Consider the following 20,050-nt stretch of genomic DNA (forward strand, 5'->3'; position numbering starts at 1 on the left):
AGGGCATTTTTCGATATCTAGGGCGAGGGGGGCAGAAAAGAAAGCAATGAAACAAAGTGATATTGTTAGATGAAAGTTAAATATTTGATGATGAAGATGCATCTGAAGTTGGAACTAGCCATAGTATTATAAGATAGATTCAAGGGTTGAATCGGCATGCATATAGGGTTTAAACTTAAGTTTGAAGGCTATGGAGGTTTGATAGAAGGGCAGCGCTTGTGGTGAGGTAGATTAGATGGGGTTCAACGTTTGAATTCGGTGTCCGGTAGGGCTTGAATCGGTGACGATTTTGGTTATGGATAATCTTAGATGGAAATGTGCCACACAAGAAGGGGAGAACCTCGAATTCACAAGTTAGGATTCTGGGGAATCTCTCCACCAAAACAAGAGAGGCTATAAACTTGAAAGCTGAAGATTTTCATGAGTGCAATTGGTTTTGTATTCATCCTCATATGAGCATGCACAATGATAATAGGGATGCTATCCATATTTGTCATGTCTTGCATGAGAGAAAACATATCGTGTCTCATTTTGTGAGAGAGGAGAGAAGGTTTTCACCAATGAGACATGGATACCCAATGTGAAGTTTGATGGCCAGCTTGATGAAATGTCTAAAAGGCCCCCTGTACAAGTTGGACAAAATGGGCAGTGTCAAACATTTGTGATCTAGAATGAGGTGGAGTCTATATATAAAGTATAGCATAGGGTATGTTAGTCACTCGTTATTATTTCTTCTGCTAAGTTTTATACTTGTTATATTGTGGTACACTTTTTCAGTAACTAATATAAGCTTAAGGGAGTTATGTGCTATCTCTTGAAAATGAGATTTTAACCGTGCTTCTTTTATGAATTCAAAAGAAAACCGTGCTGCTTATGACTGAATAAGGTTTGGTATGCAAAATGATGCCTCTCTTCTCATTCAGAAATGATTCCAATCCTTCCAACCTGAAATGTTATTGCTGGACACCCTTACTTCCCCCCCCCCTCCCCAAAAATTGCACATGTCCTATCACCCTCTCTCCCCTCCACTCCTGGCCACTCCTTCCATACCACCCATAAGTCTCACTTCTAGAGGGAAGTCTTGATGCAGCCAAAGCATAATCACACCTTAAATTTGACCTTTCTTTTAAATTTTTTTTTATTATGTATTTTTTATTATTATTCAAGGGGGCAGTCATTATTTAAAAGGAAAAAGTTTATATAGAGCCGAGGCTCTAAACAATCAAATTAGAGCCTACCTCAAAAATATCACTAGAAGAGGTTGTTTTGATGCCCAAATATCTTCAAATCGATCATCTCGACATCAAGATGCATGGACATGAGAAAAAAATGGATTTCAAGTTTTGGAAATAGTGTATTTTGTAACGCAATTTTGGACCGTCAATTTTCAAGATTTTCAAGTTTTCTTAGATCGTTTGAAGCTTTGAACTTTATAAATAAAGATGAAAATATATTTTATGGTTATCACAATGATTTCCAGTATTGAAACTACATTTCTCGACACTATTTGAAGGTAGGCTCTAATTTGATTGTTTAGAGCCTAGGTTCTATACAAACTACACCCTATTTAAAAATGGTAGTCTTATCATCTATTTAAGTCAGGTCTCTATTAAAGTGGGAGAGCACATGGGAGGCCTGATTTGGTGGGATTATGGAGATCCCAAAAGGTCGGTATCAAGATTCCCAAAGGTTGGGATTGAGATCCCTAATATATGGGGATCGTGACCCCTAACATATGCATTGTACGGGTGATGCTCCTAACTATAGGGATTTTCTAGGCTTTCACGTTCCCATGCTCCTGCTCTTGATTGCAACATTGATGGTCTTTCCCAAGGAGAACTAAGTGTTGGCTAAGCAATAATGTTGTACACCATTTTGACATAGGTGGCTCAAATGTTTTGACGACTTCTCCAAGTGGCTGTCAAGGGAGAATCTCACCATGGAGCCATTAAGTGCTATAATGCATCCTCAACTTATGAGGGCTTTATTTCAGAAGATTATATGAAGGAAGCAGGTCTTGTAGTGTCATATTTTGAGCATAAATGTTCCCATTCCTTGACTATCCTATGATTTTTTTGTGTTATTCAGGACTAAAAGGTAACTCAAAAGTTGTTGATGCCAATTCTGGTTAGGATTGTACATAATTGAGGCCCTGTTCAGCAGTCATTTTTCAGCTCTTCTAGTTTTCTTGCCATTTTTTTTGTCTTTTTTATGAATTTGTGTTGAACCTATTTGTTGGAGATGGAGTTTTTTGGGTAAATGTTGGAGTTCGACTTAGATACGGCTTTCTTTACTTTGTTTCATCATGTTCTTTTAGGGACTCGCATGCATGGGATATGAATTTCTCTTATTGTTTATCATAATATGAGATTCTAGACGTTCTTTGGGATGATTTTTTATGCCATGTTTTTCTACTTTGGAAGGTGAACATGATGTTGCCCAAGGTTTACTTTTCTTCATTCTGTGCTAAATTTTAATTAATATGGCACTTTTATGGCTGGTACTCCTGCTATTTGAGGAATATGAAAATAAAGAAAGTAGTTTATCTATTATATACAGTATGGGTGCATCAAGCCTTTTATCATACATGTTTTTCCTGTTCTACAGTGCAAAGTCTTCTGTGAAACTGGTCCTGTTGGATGAAGCTGATGCCATGACAAAAGATGCTCAATTTGCCTTGCGGAGAGGTAAATAACTAGATGTACTGACCTGTCGTAGACTAGTGGACAGTTTTGTAAGGCAGTGGTTGTTGGTCTTTAACATATTCATCTTGTTTCCAGTGATTGAGAAATATACAAAGAGCACAAGGTTTGCCCTTATTTGTAACCATGTCAACAAAATAATTCCGGCCTTGCAGTCAAGATGCACCCGATTTCGATTTGCTCCTCTTGATGCTGCTCATGTCAGAGAACGGCTTCAATATGTCATAAAGGCTGAGGGGTAGGTTTTCAAGTGGCTTTGTGTTTTGATGTTGAAGCTGTTAATGCTGGAAGGTGTTGATAGTATGAAGAATTAATAAGATTTCTTGATTCGCATCCGGAGGATTGGAGCTCTCTAAATTACTGTATTGTTTGCGTTGTCACAAGCACACACTTCGTGGCACCATATTCAACTCATAGGTTTACATGCATTGTATGTGGGAGATCAATTTAAATGTTATGAGAGAGCATACTTTTTTTTAGATTTTGAATAAAGATGACATGTTCCTTTAGAGAGACTTTGAGAATGACACTACTACAGTGGATTATTTAAAAGTATAAATATGTAATTCAGAATACGTAATTATACACTTTTGTATAATGATGAACTAATACAATTATAAGTACATAATTTGTAATTATAGTTTACTGTAATATTACAATTTCTTAATATTATGTCCTTTGAATTCATTTATCACTACATATGTTATTAATAATAATAGTAGTAGTAATAATAATAATAATGTTATATATAATACTATAATTCATACTATAGTTATATAATGAGAATATTAATAACAATATAATTATTTCATTAATAACATTTAATAATTTAATTGATATGTAAGTGTGCATGCACACGCCTGTGTATGTCTTGTTGTATAATTAAAATATACAAATAATATTTATTTTAATTATCTTATGTTTTATCTTTTCACATAAAAAAAAAGGTGAAAAATTTGGTATGTGAAATAGTTTTATTATAATTATGATATTATCATATGTTATTATCTTAATGTGTTAATATCTTAATATATAGATATTAAAGTAGTCTTTTATTCTGATATTTTATCAATGTTATAATTTTATATTAATATCAATATTATGATATTATATTATTACCTAATTATAATAAAGATATTATTCTAATTATTATAATATTTATATATAATAAGACTATTAGTATTATGTTAAATATTTATTATCAAAATAGTAATTAATTAATATCTACTTTAAATAAATATTTGTTATAAATAATATTATTAAGAGTTAAATATATTTTATTGGTCATATATTATTCATAGTTTGATATTTTCATTTAATAATTGCGTGTTTAACAAAAAAAGGCCTAATATGTATTGGAATATATTTATTTTTACTTTCATATATTTTTAATAATATGCATTCCATAATCCATGCATGATATACTCCTTTCCTAAAATCTCTCAAAGTACGTGGATTTTCTTGAGCTTATTCTAAAATATCTCTATCAAAAAAAGAGGATTTGCTTTTCTTTGAAAAATAGAAAGATACCCTACATCATGTTCTAAAATTTTCTATTTGGAAGTCGCATGCTCTACATCCTCTCTAGAGATAGTGTCCACCTTTATTTTTGACATGTGTCCACCCCTTAGTTGTGGCTTAATAATGTAATATAAATATAATACATCATGAGTTTGTCTTAATCAATATCACGAATGTAATTTTAAGTTGCTTGTTCATTTTGGTTTCATATTTCCCTTTCTCTTAGGAGTTGTGTTTCTAGAAGATCATTCCTACTCTTCTCCTTTTAGCAGAGAAGCTTGCATTAAAACTGTGGACTTCAGTATGCGACCTGTATGGCCATAGGGCTGATGCTTGCGTTAGATCAAAAGATCATATTTCTCCTTCTCTTCTTGGAATATTTAGTACTTGTCTGTTTATACTTCAGTGTGTTTGTTTATCTAGGCTTGATGTTGATGAAAGCGGATTATCTGCAGTTGTGAGGCTAAGCAATGGAGACATGAGAAAGGCTTTGAACATATTGCAGGTAACGGCAATTTTGTCAGTATATTCTGATCATTATGAAAAACATAATTTTGTATCTCAGATTTACTAATAGTTTTTGTTATTTATACTAAGTTAGCTAATTAGCTTTATTCAGTGGTGACATGACTGGGCTGTAGTTGGGAACAGATGGTTCTGTTTTATATGCGTTTCTTAGGTGGAACTTGCTCGTGCAATTTTTCATTCCAAACTGAATGTTTGTTGGGTCTTTGCATCATGCAATTAAATGCCATTGGAAAAATGTTTTGATAAATGCCAAGCAGAGCATTTCATTATATTGGCTAAAATTCACTTTTTTGCCACGCAACTTAAAATTACTTTTAAGCTCCTTCAAGATTATGAGACAATAATATATCAGTGTTTAATGTTGATCTGTGTAATTTATTTTTCTATGTATGGGATGCTATAGGAGATTGGTAAGAGTATTTTAGTCTTTTGTGTCCCATCTTATCATTCGATTAGTTAATGAGAATCAATCTTATTTTACCTCTCTGCTAGTACTTTTATAATCAGTCTTATTTTACCTCGCTGCTAGTATCCTAAAAGGGTGTCATAGCTAGGCATGAAACCCTGCATCTCCAAAACCCAAACCCATAGATTATCAGTAAATCTGTAGTGGAAATCAGTTAAGTATGCAACACTAGGATTGATACTCTAGGGAATCGATCTACAACAGCAAAATAACATATGGTCTTAGACCCTGGCTTTGGCTCGAAACACTAAATTTCGGAAGCAATTCTTATAATTTTATGAATTGGAAACTACCGAAACTTGGGACATGGAATCAATCTTGGTCTTAGACCTTGGCTTTGACTTGAAACACTAAATCCTCATAATTTTATGAATTGGAAACTACCCAAACTTGGGACATGCACAACCTAAATGTTTATTGTATTTGCTATCATTATTTTGTCTATATTTTCATGATATCCTGAGTTTTGAACCTCTCTTGCTTTGAGTCTGGAATATAATACCTGCTAGACAAGTCTAACAGGTTCAGCTCTTTTTTCATCTGAATTTTCCTGAAGTTAGAGCTAGCTTGATAAGTTGGTGGTTGATTAATTTTCCTTTTTGCGTTGACATGCAAAAGCTAATATCAGTTTTTATGTTACATGATTAATACTGTTGTTTAAGCTTAGACACAATAGCACTTCCTTAGGAGCTTAGAGTGGAGTTCCCACTGTGGAAGAATGGTCCCATGGTTTGGGGGCGATTCACTTTATGTGCTTCAGAATTTGTTATCTCACTCTCTGATAGCAGATCCCTCAGCAGATCCCTCAGCTTATCTGGAAGGTACTTCCCATTCTTTCAGGTATCTACCTTGCATCTTTTGAGAAATGCATTGCTAGTGTATAGCTAACACTCTTCATCAAGGGTGTAAATTTTTAAAATAGCTTTTACTGCAAAGTAAGGAGATTAGCCAACCATTTATTTAATTTTATATTAATAGTTCCAACAAATCCAGTATGCAGTAAAAATCGGTAATCAACTGCATAGAAATCCAAATTAATGACATTCTTTGAGTAGATCACATGAGTCTTTAAGCTAAGTTTTTATTTTTTAATACAATGCACTTTATCCCTCCTTGGGCAAGTATGGCCCTTAATTGCCTCGTTTCTCATTTGGTTTTTGTCGTATCCTTCTCTTTCTTGTGGTTTTTATTCTCCATGTTTCATCTCTCCTATTTTTTTTGATGATATTGTGCATTTCTTTTTTTTGTTTTGTCTCTTTAGCTATTCATGCTTTTGTCTTTTTTTATTCTCTCTTCTTCACACTCCTTTCTTTCTTTCCTTATGTTGTCCTTGTGGAACATGCATTCTCTCTCTCAAAGGAATGAGAGGGTGATGTAGCCCCTTTTCCACTATAAGGTAGGGCAAGGAGCCACGGAGCCACTCTAAGATGAGATGTGGAAGCATGCTTTGCTTTTGGGCATGCTGCTGCTTGTGAAGAGAGCGGTAGAGCCCCTGTGTGCCGTGCCCACACTTTCCACTGCTGGAGTTCTTCAACTCTTCCCCAACCCTCAAAGGAAACAATGCAGTGAACAGTGGCTTTGTGAATCTTCTAGCGTACATCTTAAAAGAAAATGGCAAAAAAGAGTGTTAAGTAGGAAGATGGGACCCCTCGCCAATGGGAAATGTGTGGTTGCATCGGTATGATGAGATAATGTTATCTAATACATTAGTGAAAACATAGTTACATTTGTACATTATGCCGACACAAATCAATAATGTCCTACTAATACCTTATGTATATATATATATATATATATATATATATATTTATTTATTTATTTTTTTTCAATTTTTTATTTATTTTTTCATTTTTGAAGATACGCAGTAATAAATTAGAACTTATTTTCTGAAAAATGGTTAGGGCTGCCTGATGTTGAATGATCGGTAAAAACATCCATATTTTGATTGATTAGTACAACTAATGCACTTTTTAGTAAAGGGTGGTTTCCATAAAATTGCAACCTTAAACAATCAAAGTAAGGCTCATCTCCAAACTGTCATAAGATGCAATTTTGGCGTCAAAAAGTTTTAGGATATCTCGAGAATTTATTGTCAACTGTGATTATAAAACTTTTAACTCCAAAAATGGTTCAAATCAAGCAGATCTATAAACGCCCAAGAATCTTGAAAATGGACGGTTCAGATAATGTCTTGCAAGATTGATGCAGATCAAGAATGGGTTGATTCAAAAATTTATTTGTATTTTTATTATTTTTATTTTCAGGGATGTGAGTAGATTTTTGGGTTAATTTTAGGAATTCTACTTAATTTGGGAATTTTACTTATTTTAGGAATTAGGGTGACTTTTTTTTTTTGTTTTGTTTTGTTTTTTTTAACGAGATTTTGTAAGGACCCTTATCCAAAAGGTAAGGTAAGGAGCCTTATTTAGAGGATGGGTTTGTTTGTTCTTTCTAATCTAGTAGGGAGATCTTTTAGGAAGTTATAAGTAATAAGAGTAGGAGGTTATCTTTAAATTAGGGGAAAGAGCATTTTTTTTTTTGAAAGGAGTCCTTTAGGTAAGAATAGATAGTAATAATTAAAAGTACTTATCTTCAAAAAGAAAATTCTCCTTTAAAAGGACGATGTCTATTGTAAGTTGGCTTAGTTTTTGGTTGAAAAAAAAAGAAAATTTCAACATGTAAAGGGGAGAGAGAGAGAGAGAGAGAGAGAGAGAGAGAGAGAGAGAGAGAGAGAGAGAGAGAGAGTTTCCCTCTTGATTTTGTTGCTGGTTTTTTTTTCCTACATCAAATTGGTATCAGAGCTTGCGATCTGCTTGGAAGGTACTGTAGCAATATGCAGAAGTTAGTCTAGCACTGTACGAACAATATTGTAGTATTCATTTTTACCCTAGATAACAACAAAGAGGGGAAGTTACAGTGGGGTCTTGGTTTTGCTGATTTTAGTCAATGTTTTGGTAAAACAACTTAGATTTCGTTGATTTGAGCAATGTTTTGTTGATTATTGGGCTAGGGTATATGATTTGGCGATCCCATGGCAGCGATAAGGGCATAGAAGGCGATTTTCATGGACCAACCTCGTGATTCCAGAGATGAGGAATTGAGGAACTTGAAAGACAAGTTCAATAGCGGACGCAACACTTTGTGAGCCTCAAGAATGGGCAAGACGGTGTTCTTTTAGCCCAAGAGGATCTTGAATACAACCCTTTTCACCATCGTGCTCTGCATGTGGAGTCGAGTGATGAGGATAGCGAATGGAGACCTTGACATGGGGTTCATCACTCTAGGGATGTTGATTTGAAAGTGGATATACCTGATTTTGACGATAAGCCTCAACACGAGTTTATAGATTGGTTGAATACAGTAGAAAGGGTTTTTTATTATAAGGAGGTACCTGAAAATAAAAGGGTAAAAATTATTGCTCTAAAATAGGAAAAGGGTGCCTCAGCATGGTGGGAACAACTTGGGGGTAGAAGAGATAGATAGATAGATAGATAGAGAGAGAGAGAGAGAGAGAGAGAGAGAGAGAGAGAGAGAGAGAGAGAGAGAGAGAGAGAGAGAGAGAGAGTTTCCCTCTTGATTTGCCAATTGTTTTTTTTTGTTGCATCAAATTGGTATCAAAGCCTATTTGTAGGGGGAATTTATTTTGTTCTCAGATCCAAATTCAACCTGGAGATGAGTGGAAGACTGCATTCAATACTCGAGAGGGTTCTTATGAGTTGTTGGTGATGCCATTTGGCCTCTCCATTGCGCTTAATACTTTTATAAGGGTGATAAATCAAGTATTCAAGCCTTTTATTGGGAAATTTGTGGTTGTATACTTTGATGATATCTAGTGTACAACATTGGTGAGTAGGAGCACTTACGGTTGAAAGTGCGACTTCTTGACAGGGAGCCTCATTTTTCTTGGTTATGTTGTTTCAGTTGAGGAAATTAAGGTTGACCAAAGGAGGGTAACACTTCTCAGGGATTGGCCTACTCCTACTATAATGCATGATGTTCGCAATTTTCATGGGTTGGCTACTTTCTACAGGAGGTTTATTAGAGGCTGTAGTTCGATCATAGCACCCGTTGCAGATTGTCAGAAGAAGGGGGGTTTGTAGTGACCGATGACGTCGAGAAAATTTTCAGTTGGTGAAGCAAAAGATGACTGAGGCACCCGTGTTAGCTCTTCCAGACTTTGATAAAGTCTTTGAGTTGGATTGTGACGCTTCACATGTTGGAATTGGTGCAGTGTTGAGCCAAGAAGGTCACCCATTTGCCTTCTTTAGTGAAAAGTTGAATGATACCCGCCGACGGTATTCTACTTATGAATTGGAGTTTTATGTTATTATTCAAGCCTTAAAGCATTGGCGGCATTATCTAATTTCGAGGGAATTTATTTGTTTCTCAGATCATGAATCATTGAAGTATATTAATGGGCAACATAAACTAAATAAGCGAAATGTCTGATGGGTAGCCTATTTGCAGGAGTTCACTTTTGTTGGTTCGACATAAGGCATGTAGTCAGAATAGAGTAGCACATGTTTTGAGTAGAAGGTCAACTCTATTAACTACCATGATGACTGCTATACTGGGTTTGCATTTATGAAGGATCTTAATGCAGATGATAATGACTTTAAGGAGATATGGGACCAGTGTTACAGTGGAGTTAGTGAGGATTTTCTTATTCAAAATGGATCTCTCTTTAAAGAAAACCATCTTTGTATTCCTTTAGGTTCCCTTAAAGAGACCCTAATAGTAGAGCTTCATGGGGGAGGTCTTGGTGGACATTTTGGTAAAGACAAAACTATAATATTGGTGGAGTTTAAGTTCTATTGGTCAAAATTGAAGAACGATGTTGTGTGGTTTGTTGAGAGGTGCCGTACGTGACAATTGGCTAAGGGGCAACGACAAAGTACCAACTTTATTCTCCACTTCCTATTCCTAATGCACATTGGGAGGATGTTAGCATGGCTTTTGTGCTGGGACTTCCGCAAACTCAAAAAGGTATGGATCTTATATTTGTAGTGGTGGATAGATTCTCAAAGATGACTCATTTATATCTTGCAAGAAGTCCTTGGATGCCACACATGTTTCTAACTTGTACTTCAAAGAGGTGGTGAGGGTGCATAGTGTTCCAAAGAAAATAACTTTAGATTGGGATATAGAGTTTCTTAGCCATATTTGGTGAACTTTGTGGGAGAAATTAGGCACTCGGTTACGGTTTAGTAGGGCTTATCATCTATAGACAGATGGCCAGACTGAAATGGTAAACCATAGTTATGGTAATCTTTTGAGAAGTTATATGAGGAAAAATAAGAAACTGTGGAACCTAGCATTGCCTCAAGCGAACTCCACATATAATAGTGTTTGCAACAGATCTACTGATAAGAGTCTGTTCAAGGTGGTATATGGGAAAAACTCTACTCATTCGTGTGGTTCTTATTCGAGCCAATGGGGAGGGTCATGCTACTTTTAGGGACTTGGTTGGATGTATGAAAGGAGTGCATAACAAATGCATGCTAGTCTAGATGTTAATGCAACCAACTACAAGGAATTAGCAAACAAACGTCTTCGGTTTAAGGAGTATAATGTGGGAGACAGGGTAATGGTCTATCGTAGGAAGAAATGGCATCTAGTGGGAAAATACAGCAAGTTGATTGATCGCAAGGCAGGACCGTTCAAGATTTTGAAGAAGATGGGCAACAATGCTTACAAGGTCACTTTTCCTTCACATATGGAGACTTCAGACATCTTTAACATTGCTGATCTGTCAGAGTATCGTGGTTTGGAGGTGTATGAAGGTGAAGATGCGAACTAGAGGGTGAGTTCTTCTCAACCCGGGGAGAATGATGATGATGATCAGAGTACAACAAGTAGCCACGTGTACCTTCTTTAGGAGTAACAAATTCCTCGTAAATTTTGCTTATATTTGGAGGATGAGAACCCTATGAGAGCTTTTAAGAACAACAAGAAGAGCAAGAAATAGTTTGAATTTTTTTTTTTTTATAGTTTTTAAGGCTATTTCATATTTATTTATTTATTTGTTTTATTGCTAGACCAGTTAGGGACTTTTTTGATATTTTTATTAAATTTAGGGAGTTTAATTTCAAGCTATACTTAAGTAGGACCTTATGGTCAAAAGTTAATTGTATATACAAATATTCTCCAAAACAATACATTTTCAATATAAATAGGGGTGTGGATGATGTGGAGAGGCATTTTTGTAATCCTCTTGTCAGAAAAAAAAATTGTCGTAGGAAAAAAGAAGCCTAGGTCTTGAGCCTTAGGTGGTAGGAAGTCTCAGGGTTTCTCCAAATGGCATGTATCAGGGTCTTTTCTTATCGATTTCTATTGTTTATTCGGGTTCTCTACATAAAATTGGTATCAGAGCATGGTTCGAGGACGGCTCGAGATTGCGATGGTTAGTCGTGAAGGTCTTAGTCGTAGGGATGTTGATCTGATCTGATTCTACTAGGAAAACAACAATGTGACGATGAAAGTTACATGTCTGTGGCGCAAAAGAGAGCAACAACAACGTGCGCTAAACGAGGACTCTATAAGGGATAGATCCAAATCGTGAGGGTTTTTATGGAGAATGGTTCAAATCAAAGACGAGCTCCGAGTTGGAGCGGAAAGATGAAGTTGCCTTTGACCACCCATTTTATGCACGCGTTCCCCGTTGAGAGCCTCATGTTCGGTAGAATTAATCATGAGATTTGGTTGGTTTGCATGATTTGAAGGAGAAAGAGGTTGATTTGACATAGGTCGTATCGAAAATCAGCATGCTGTAGATTGGAATCGACTACCAATCTTTGATATATACTTAGATGATGGAAAAAATCTTGTAAGAGATCCAATCTATGATGATTATCAAGATTTGGTGGTTAAACCTGTATTTGATGAAGAAAAAAAGGGACTCAAAAGGAGAATCAATAGGTGAAGTTGGTTCCTTCATCAAAAGTTCTGATCTCCTAGATGCTCTCTTGGTATGTTTTAGGGCTGAGCGTGAACAATTTCTATCGACATATAGTGACCCATTGAAGAAGGTTGCGGGACTGATGCATATTTCATCTTAACGCATTTCAAAACTTGAGGATGAGTTTTCTCGAACCAGAGGAGAATGATGTAGATCAAGAATGGGTTGATTCAAAAATTTTATTTTTATTTTTATTATTTTTATTTGCATAGATGTGGGTAAATTTTTGTGTTAGTTTTTAGGAATTTTACTTATTTTAGGAATTAGGGGGTCACTTTGCTTTCTTTTTTTAATGAGATTTTATAAGCAGCCTTATTCAAAAGATAAGGAAGTGAGATAGAAACTTATCTTTTAAGAGGAGGGGTTATTTTTTATTTTTATTTTAATCTATTAGGGAGATCTTTTAGGAAGTTATAAATAAGAAAAAATATATAAAGAGACAATTTACTTTTAGTACAAGGAGGTCACAACCATTATCTTTTAGATAGTAAATTCCCCTTTAAAAGGAGGATGTTTATTGTAAGTTCTTGGTTGAATAAAAAACAAAAAGTTTAAATGTGTAGAGGTGGAGAGAGAGAGAGAGAGAGAGAGAGAGAGAGAGAGAGAGAGAGAGAGAGAGAGAGAGAGAGAGAGAGAGAGAGTTTTTCCCTCTTGATTTTCCAGTTGAAGTTTGTTTTTCGCTACAACAAAGATCTACTATTTTTAGGACTTGAACTCTCTTTTCTTTCCCATATCTATACATCTCAATGTTGAGATGATCAATTAGATGAATTTTTGAGTTGCACCTTAATTGTACAATTTAGGGTGTCAGCCTTATACAATTTTTGGTCAAAAGTTAATTGTATGGACAAATATTGTCCAAAACAATAATTTTTTAGTATAAGTAAGGGCTTGGATGGGCTGGAGAGTCATCCATATATTCATCTTTAAGAAAAGAAAGACTTTGTCTTGTAAAGAAGCCTAAGACTTGAGCCCTAGGTGGGAGAAAGCCTTAGGATTGCTCCAAAATTGCTTGTGTCAAGGTGTTTATTGCTGATTTTTTTACGTTTCTTCAAGTTCTCTTATGTCAAGTAGTATCAGAGCGCGCGATCTACACAGAAGTTAATGTAGCAAGGAAGGAAGTTACTATAGCATGTACAAAGTTACTGTAGCAACAGTTTTTTGGTGCCCCAGATCAACAACAAAGAGGGGAAGTTATAATGGGGTCTAGGGTTTACTTATTTTTGCCAAAGTTTTGTCAAAACAACGTAGATCTTGTTGATTTCAACAATTTTTATTGATTATTTGCCTAGGGTTTGTGATTTTAGTGAACCCATGGCCACAAGGAGTTGTAGAGGGGGGTTTTCGTAGATCCACTCCGTGATCCCATAGATGACAAAATTGAGGAACTTGAAAGGCAAGTACGACAGTTGGCACAATAATTCGCATGCCTCAATAATGGGCAAGACAACGATCTTTCAGCCCAAGAGGATCTTAAGTACAAGCCTTTTCACTTTTGCGCTCCACGCAAGGAGTCGAGTGATGATAGTGACAGAAGACCTAGATGTTGGGAACATAACTGTAGGGTTTTCGATTTAGAGGATGCGATTATTTATTTTGACACAAATTGCATAAAAATTAGCAAGTTGTAAATTGGGATTCCCTTCCAATCTTCAACGCATATTTATATGACGAATAAAATCTTGTAGAAGATCTAATCTATTATGATGATCAAGATTTCGTGGTTCAATTGGTAGGTGATGAGGAAAATAAATGCCGGACTCAAAGGAGAATTGAAAGGTGAAGTTGTTGGTTTAATCGTTGATCTCAAAGATGCACTCGTGGTGTGTTCTAAAGCTGAGCCGGGGCAAATTCAGCACGGTTACATGGCTGAAGTGATGCAATTTCAACAAGTTTATGTGATTAAAAATATTCTATCAACATGCAATGACCCTTTCTTCTGGTGCTTAATCATCGTGTTTGATCTGTGCAGTAACCCACAATTCCCAATATCATGTTTACAATATTCGAGTGAAAGAATGTTGCCGGATTAATGCCAAGTTCATCTTAGCACACTTCAAAACTCGAGGATGAGTTTTCTCCAACCAGAGGAGAATGATGGAGGGAAAATTTGTTCTTATTCTTTCTTTTTATTTAACTTTAATGGATGTTTATTATAGTTTGCTTTTAGGGTTCATTCCTAGGGTTTTTAGTTTTTTAAGAATTCTAGGGTTCTATAAATTTTTGTTTATTTCATGGGAACTATTCATAAGTACTATTCATGAGTACTATTCACAGGGGTAAATTTATCATTATGAAATTTAAGTTTAAGTTAGGATATATAGGTTATTTTAATCATTGTATGGACATGAATATCCTTGAACATTGAATTATAATATATAAGGTATGTGGGGCCTTGAGAGGGTCAATTCCACATATTTTTAGAAATTGAAAAAGAGAAAAGCTTAGGCTTTTGGAGCCCTAGCTTGGGGTATGGAGAAAAAACCCTAGGTTTATTCGACTTGTGCTTGTGTTTAGCTTGCTCCTTGCTGTTTTTATTGTTTCCCTCCAATTTTCCTGCATCAAAAAGTAGTTTTATTTATTATATGGGCATGGCTAGTAATTTAGTTATTCACCAATTAGCTAGAAGTCCTTTAAAGATGGACATCATGTGGGCGAATCCTAAACTGTAGGATGACTAGGAGTTTAATGGTTGGTGTGTGAGTTTGAATGAGGACCTAAAGTTGAGGAGTTAGAATAAGAAGCATGGGATTTAGAGATCCTAGGGAAGTGGAATGAGGGAGGGAAAGTACGAAAGTTATAAATGGATAAAAATGTTTTGTGTATTCCTAAAATATTGGGGTTGATAGGAGAGATAGATTGAGGAATATTTTGGATTTTTTTTTCCTTGGTTGCTTGTATTAGAAATGGGGCGTTGCCCATGAGAAGGATATGTTATTTTGGACTTAAATTTATTTTGTATAAGAAAAAAGTTCTTCTATTGGGTTGATTTACAACCATGATTCTTCTCATGTATCGCTGATTTTACTTGTTTGAGGATCGGAAAGAGGGTGGATATCATTTCCCACCTTTTCTTCCTGCATCAATAAAGTTATATTGAGTTTAGTAAAAACTCCTTTTTAAAGAGATTAGGTGATATGGTAAACAAATAAAAAGTTTATCAAAAATAACTTTACTATGATGCAACAAATAAATATTATCTTAAGTATTTTGTTGTAAAAGTGGACTATCAATGGTAATGTACATCCAGACCCACCAAAATATGTATTTCAAACGTACCAAGCTGTGACAATGTTATCTCTTCTTTCAAATTTGTTATGAGTGCATGTGTCATGGGAGAACATTGCACACTTGGTCCTTGGGGTAAAAGACCTACTTAGGAGTCTTTTCTTGATCCAAAATATTGGGATCTACTTTACAATCGATAGATGAGTATTTCATTTTATTTTTTTTAAAGAAAAGAAGAAAAGAAAAGAATTTTGAGTTTTCTAACACCTTGACTGAGCATGAAAAAATTATTGTATACCTCAAATAGTATATAAAATGTGAACTTTGAACTTTGGGATATGGTGGAGGTTTTTCTGAAGTTCCCTGTTGTTATTTCATTTTATTGGTAATGTATTCCAGTCATTGCTCGAGGTGGGATTTGATGAAATAAAATATGTTTTGCTTGGTGTGGGATTTGATGAAATAAAAGATGTTTTGTTCAGGGTGGGATATGATGAAATAAAAGATGTTTCTGACGTCCTTACAATCACTTATTAATGTTATGGTCAAAATTGCAAAACATACAACTCAATTTTGGAAGGTACTTGTATTTGCCCAGGTAAAGACAATCTCTGGCTTGGATCCAAATCTCATTGAGTCCATGGGTCCTAAATGGTTTAAAGCCTCTTTAGGCATAATTATCGTCTTGATTTGGACAATGGGATTTTGTCAATGGCTTAATGAATATTGGCATTTCAATTCCAGCTGCAATCTCTCTCTCTCTCTGCTAAGTAAATCTTAATCTTTGACAGCTGTGGGATCTCGTACTCTCTGCAATATCTTCTATTATTGATTCACTCAAGGAAGGTAAATGAACTCTTTACTAGCGTGCTTGAAAGCTTCTTCTGCCAAAACCTTCCCTGATTGTTTTCACAAAACTAGCCAATGTTATGTGAGAACCATCCTGCCGTTGGAAGAACCTGATGAAGCATTTCAGAGTAGCATAATTATTAACATAGCAATCAAAAGAGTCATATTCTTGAAGGGAAGAGAATGAATAAAATAAACTGTTGTTAGAATCTCCGTGCTGTAAACCTGCCTTTCTTTTTTTTTAATTGTCGAAGGGATGAGGAAGCGACCTTTTACATAGTTGCTGCATTATGGTGGTTCAGAGGCTGAGCTGAGATTTGTGAGAGGTGCTTCTTCATATCCTGAATTGGATAATTTAATCTCACACTCTGTTTAAGATGCTTATTTTTTTGCATTGCAAGGGATTCATGCACAGGAAATCACCCTAGACCATAGTTACTTAGGGTGGAATAAAAAAAGCTTTGGGGTTGGGAGCGGAAGCGTGGAGTGAGGAAACCGCGAAGTTCGGTGGTTGAGGGAACGAAATCCGTACATGGTCAAATGTAGGGAATGCAAGGTTTAAAAAGAAGCTGGGCGGCCTCTAGGTGCTTTTTCTTTTTGGTTTTGTTTGGGGGGGGAGGGGGGGGAGAGGGTTCGTCTAGGGTGCCTAGTGCCTTGGCAAATGCCTAGAATCTTAGGCGGCCAGAATGTACGATTAATACATGTATGTGCTGTCCTGATACACATATTTGTATATATGTGTTAAATATGTATATTTATGCATTTATATGTTTTCTAACTAATGTTTTTATACAAATATATGCGCATGAAAGTTGAATTACATTCAAATCATTAAGTACATAGTGTATTAGTGATTTAGTATCGATATACCATACTCTATAGTCCTTACTTAATACAGACATACTCATAGACTCGAAGTCTCAAATGTGACCTATTGACCAATACAAAATGATGTACAAAAGACGAAAATAAATAGATCTTTAATTCAATATTGAATGTTTTATCTTCAATGTTTTGGTTGTCTAACAAGGTCAAAATCATCCTAAAATTGATTGCAATAAGATATGGTAAGGTTTAATATGATTCTATGAACTTTCTCAAAATTTTCTTGTTTTAAAAAATCACAAAATCGATTAATTTTGGGTGTTCTAGGGCATAGGAAGAGTTTTTTTACTTTGGGGGGCTAGAATACCCCCTTTTCATGAGTAAAAATGACCAATATGGTCCCATAAAAAGATTTTTTTTCAGCCATTTTTACATTGGGCGTTGGGCTGCTGCCTAGGCATTCGTGTAGCCCGTCTGGACGGGTGCCTAGGAACTTCTGCCCAAGAAGGATGCCCAGGCCCAGTTGACGCAGCATATGGTCTCTTGGGAGACTAGGTGTTGGGTAGCCCTTTTTTGAAACAATGAGGGATTGAGGTCCTTGACTTTTAGGGATCGAGTTCCTAAGCTGTAAGTAGCAGATCCCTTACGCGATGGGATCACGTTCTGCCGTGTTAATATTGAGGTTCCCGATGTTCGATTATCAGATTACCATTTAACAATAATTTTAACTTTTTCTCAATTCACAAACGCAAATGTCAATGTAAAAAAAATTATGCCATTGAAATCTCTTAGACTTTTTGGTATCAACGACATAAGATTTCACAAATGAGTAATAATACCTAAAAGACCAATATGATGATGTAATACCTAGCTATCTCATCAATTGGCGAATAGATACATTCATTGGGGACTTTTGTGGACTCCTATTCTTTTCAACTTCCTTGGGGAACATTGCAGTCTATCTCCGTCTCAACATTGTCAAGAATAAACTCTCTGAGCTTCCGTATTTAGGTACAGTGAAACTGGTGCAGAAAAGCAAGAATAGAGAGGAAGAATTTCTCAGAGGCAATCTTGCACTTTCAATGAAGGAACCCTTTGTCAACTACCAAATTTAACACACTTCTTCCTTCTCTCTCCTTGCCCTTCTTGTTGCCTTCCTTTGAAACTAGATACAAGTCATAAGTTGTATAATGTTGTGAACAATAAAATATGTAAGAAATCATGGCATTTGGAATGTTTGTAGGTCATAAAAAAAAATAGAGATGCATTCTCCATTGTATATGAACCAATAAATGTACTGTTGTAACTCGCACCCAAAGCATAGGTTACTCGATTCCATGTTGGTGGAATTGCAATTCCGCTTATTCATAGAATGATGATTTTGGTATAGGGATCTAGGTCCTATTAACTTAGGATCGAGATGTCTGATTTCCCGGATTGAGATCCTTAATATCATGGAATCATAGGGATTCAAGATCCTGTGTTTCAGAGTGCCGGAATGAGATCTAAGAGAGGAAGTGACCCCTCCTTGGAAGATCCCTGTAACTATGCGCTGGAACTTGTTAAAGATAGTGGAGATGAGGAATCTGATGCAAAAGGCTTCTGCATGGTCATGGGTATGCAACTCAGTTTGTCTTTCTGAATATTATCATGACTGTTGTAATTTGGTTACATTTTTAGGAATGCTTGGCACCTTTCGAAATGCTGTGCTTGTTTACTTATTTTAAGGCTTTTTTATTCTTTCCTTTCCTTTTTAGTGTTTTGAGTGTTGGAGTGGAATATCTGAGTTGTGTTCTTATGTGTCTCCTTTGTATTTATTTTTGGAATTGTTTACTTTGCTTTGGTTTTTTTGTTTAGCCGGTTTGTACTCCTTTTCGTCTCTGCCTAAGCTTTGTCACATATTGAATATTTTATTCATCCTTTGCTTTATTATGGTCTGCATGTTCATTTTTTTCTATTCCATATTGATTGCCCTTCTTCTTGTGATTAGTTCCAATTTTGTTACTTCTCTATACATGAGTCTGCTTCTGTTGGGCTTTCTAACATAGCCAAGGTATGGGTGTCTGAACACATAACACACTTGTTTGGGTCTGATTATAGTTTTCTCTCCCTCTCTTTATATTTTGTAGTCGACTCATATGGCTTCCCAGCATGTGTCTGAGAAAGCTGTTTACCTTTGCACTGGCAACCCAATGCCAAAAGATGTCGAGCAAATTTCCAATTGGCTTCTAAATGAGGACTTTGCAACTTCTTACAAATGTATCCTCTTCAAAGTGCTGATTCATTGCATTTTAAGTTTTATACATTATTTGGTTTTTAAGAGCAATATGGATATGCAAAGTTAACTTCAGCTAGATATATCTGACATGAAGACTACAAAAGGGTTGGCGTTGGTTGACATAGTGAGAGAGGTTACAATGTAAGTATATACTCTAGTAATGTCTTTATGGAATCTTATGTTTGTTTATTTAACTTCCATTTCATATTCTTGTTAGCAGGTTTATTTTTATGATCAAAATGCCATCAACTGTTCGAGTTCAACTTATCAATGATTTGGCAGATATTGAGTATGTATTCCTTTTTCTTGTTGATTTTCCAATCATGGTCCCACATTATGCAATATCAACTGGTGATACTGATTGTTTTATCGTCATATGAATTCTCCTGTATCTACTTCGCAATTTATGAATATGACATTCCAAATGCTAATGGAGACTAGATTATTTGATTATTTTGCTGCTGTAGAATTCTTGTGCTTTCTCTGTATAAATGACAAATATGGCACTGTTGAAAATAGTAACCCCATGGCTTAGACAAATTTTATTGAAGCACCCAAAAAATCTCATGAAAATTCTTTACTTACTATCTGACTCGAGCGTAATGTTCGATTGGCTGAGGCATTCAAGGCCTTACCCTCTCACCAGTTCTTGCAATCTACCATTATCAATTATTGAAGGAGCAGCCGAGCAGGTG

The 20,050-nt window shown here is 35.6% G+C and overlaps 1 protein-coding gene across 6 annotated transcripts in view; it reads left to right on the forward strand.

Moving 5' to 3' along the window:
- The window catches only part of LOC18446530 (replication factor C subunit 3), a 35,420-nt gene that overhangs the window by 13,214 nt on the left and 2,156 nt on the right, over positions 1–20,050 (forward strand). For 4 of the 6 annotated variants that reach the window (XR_967077.3, XM_006856646.4, XM_020674986.2 and 1 more), the window contains exons 3-8: positions 2,608–2,687; positions 2,781–2,940; positions 4,647–4,728; positions 19,207–19,336; positions 19,433–19,496; positions 19,576–19,644. Coding sequence is in view for 5 of the 6 variants with exons in the window: in XM_006856646.4 (XP_006856708.3) it covers positions 2,608–2,687; positions 2,781–2,940; positions 4,647–4,728; positions 19,207–19,336; positions 19,433–19,496; positions 19,576–19,644 (585 nt within the window). In the remaining variant the exon portion in view is untranslated. Of the gene's footprint in view, positions 1–2,607; positions 2,688–2,780; positions 2,941–4,646; positions 4,729–13,911; positions 15,650–19,206; positions 19,337–19,432; positions 19,497–19,575; positions 19,645–20,050 lie in introns of those variants that run through there. The other 2 variants (XM_088852116.1, XM_088852115.1) reach the window with 2 other exon arrangements.

This window comes from Amborella trichopoda, chromosome 11 (assembly GCF_054954075.1).
Source record: "Amborella trichopoda isolate Santa Cruz 75 chromosome 11, AtrichopodaSantaCruz75HAP2 v2.0, whole genome shotgun sequence".
NCBI lineage: Eukaryota > Viridiplantae > Streptophyta > Magnoliopsida > Amborellales > Amborellaceae > Amborella > Amborella trichopoda.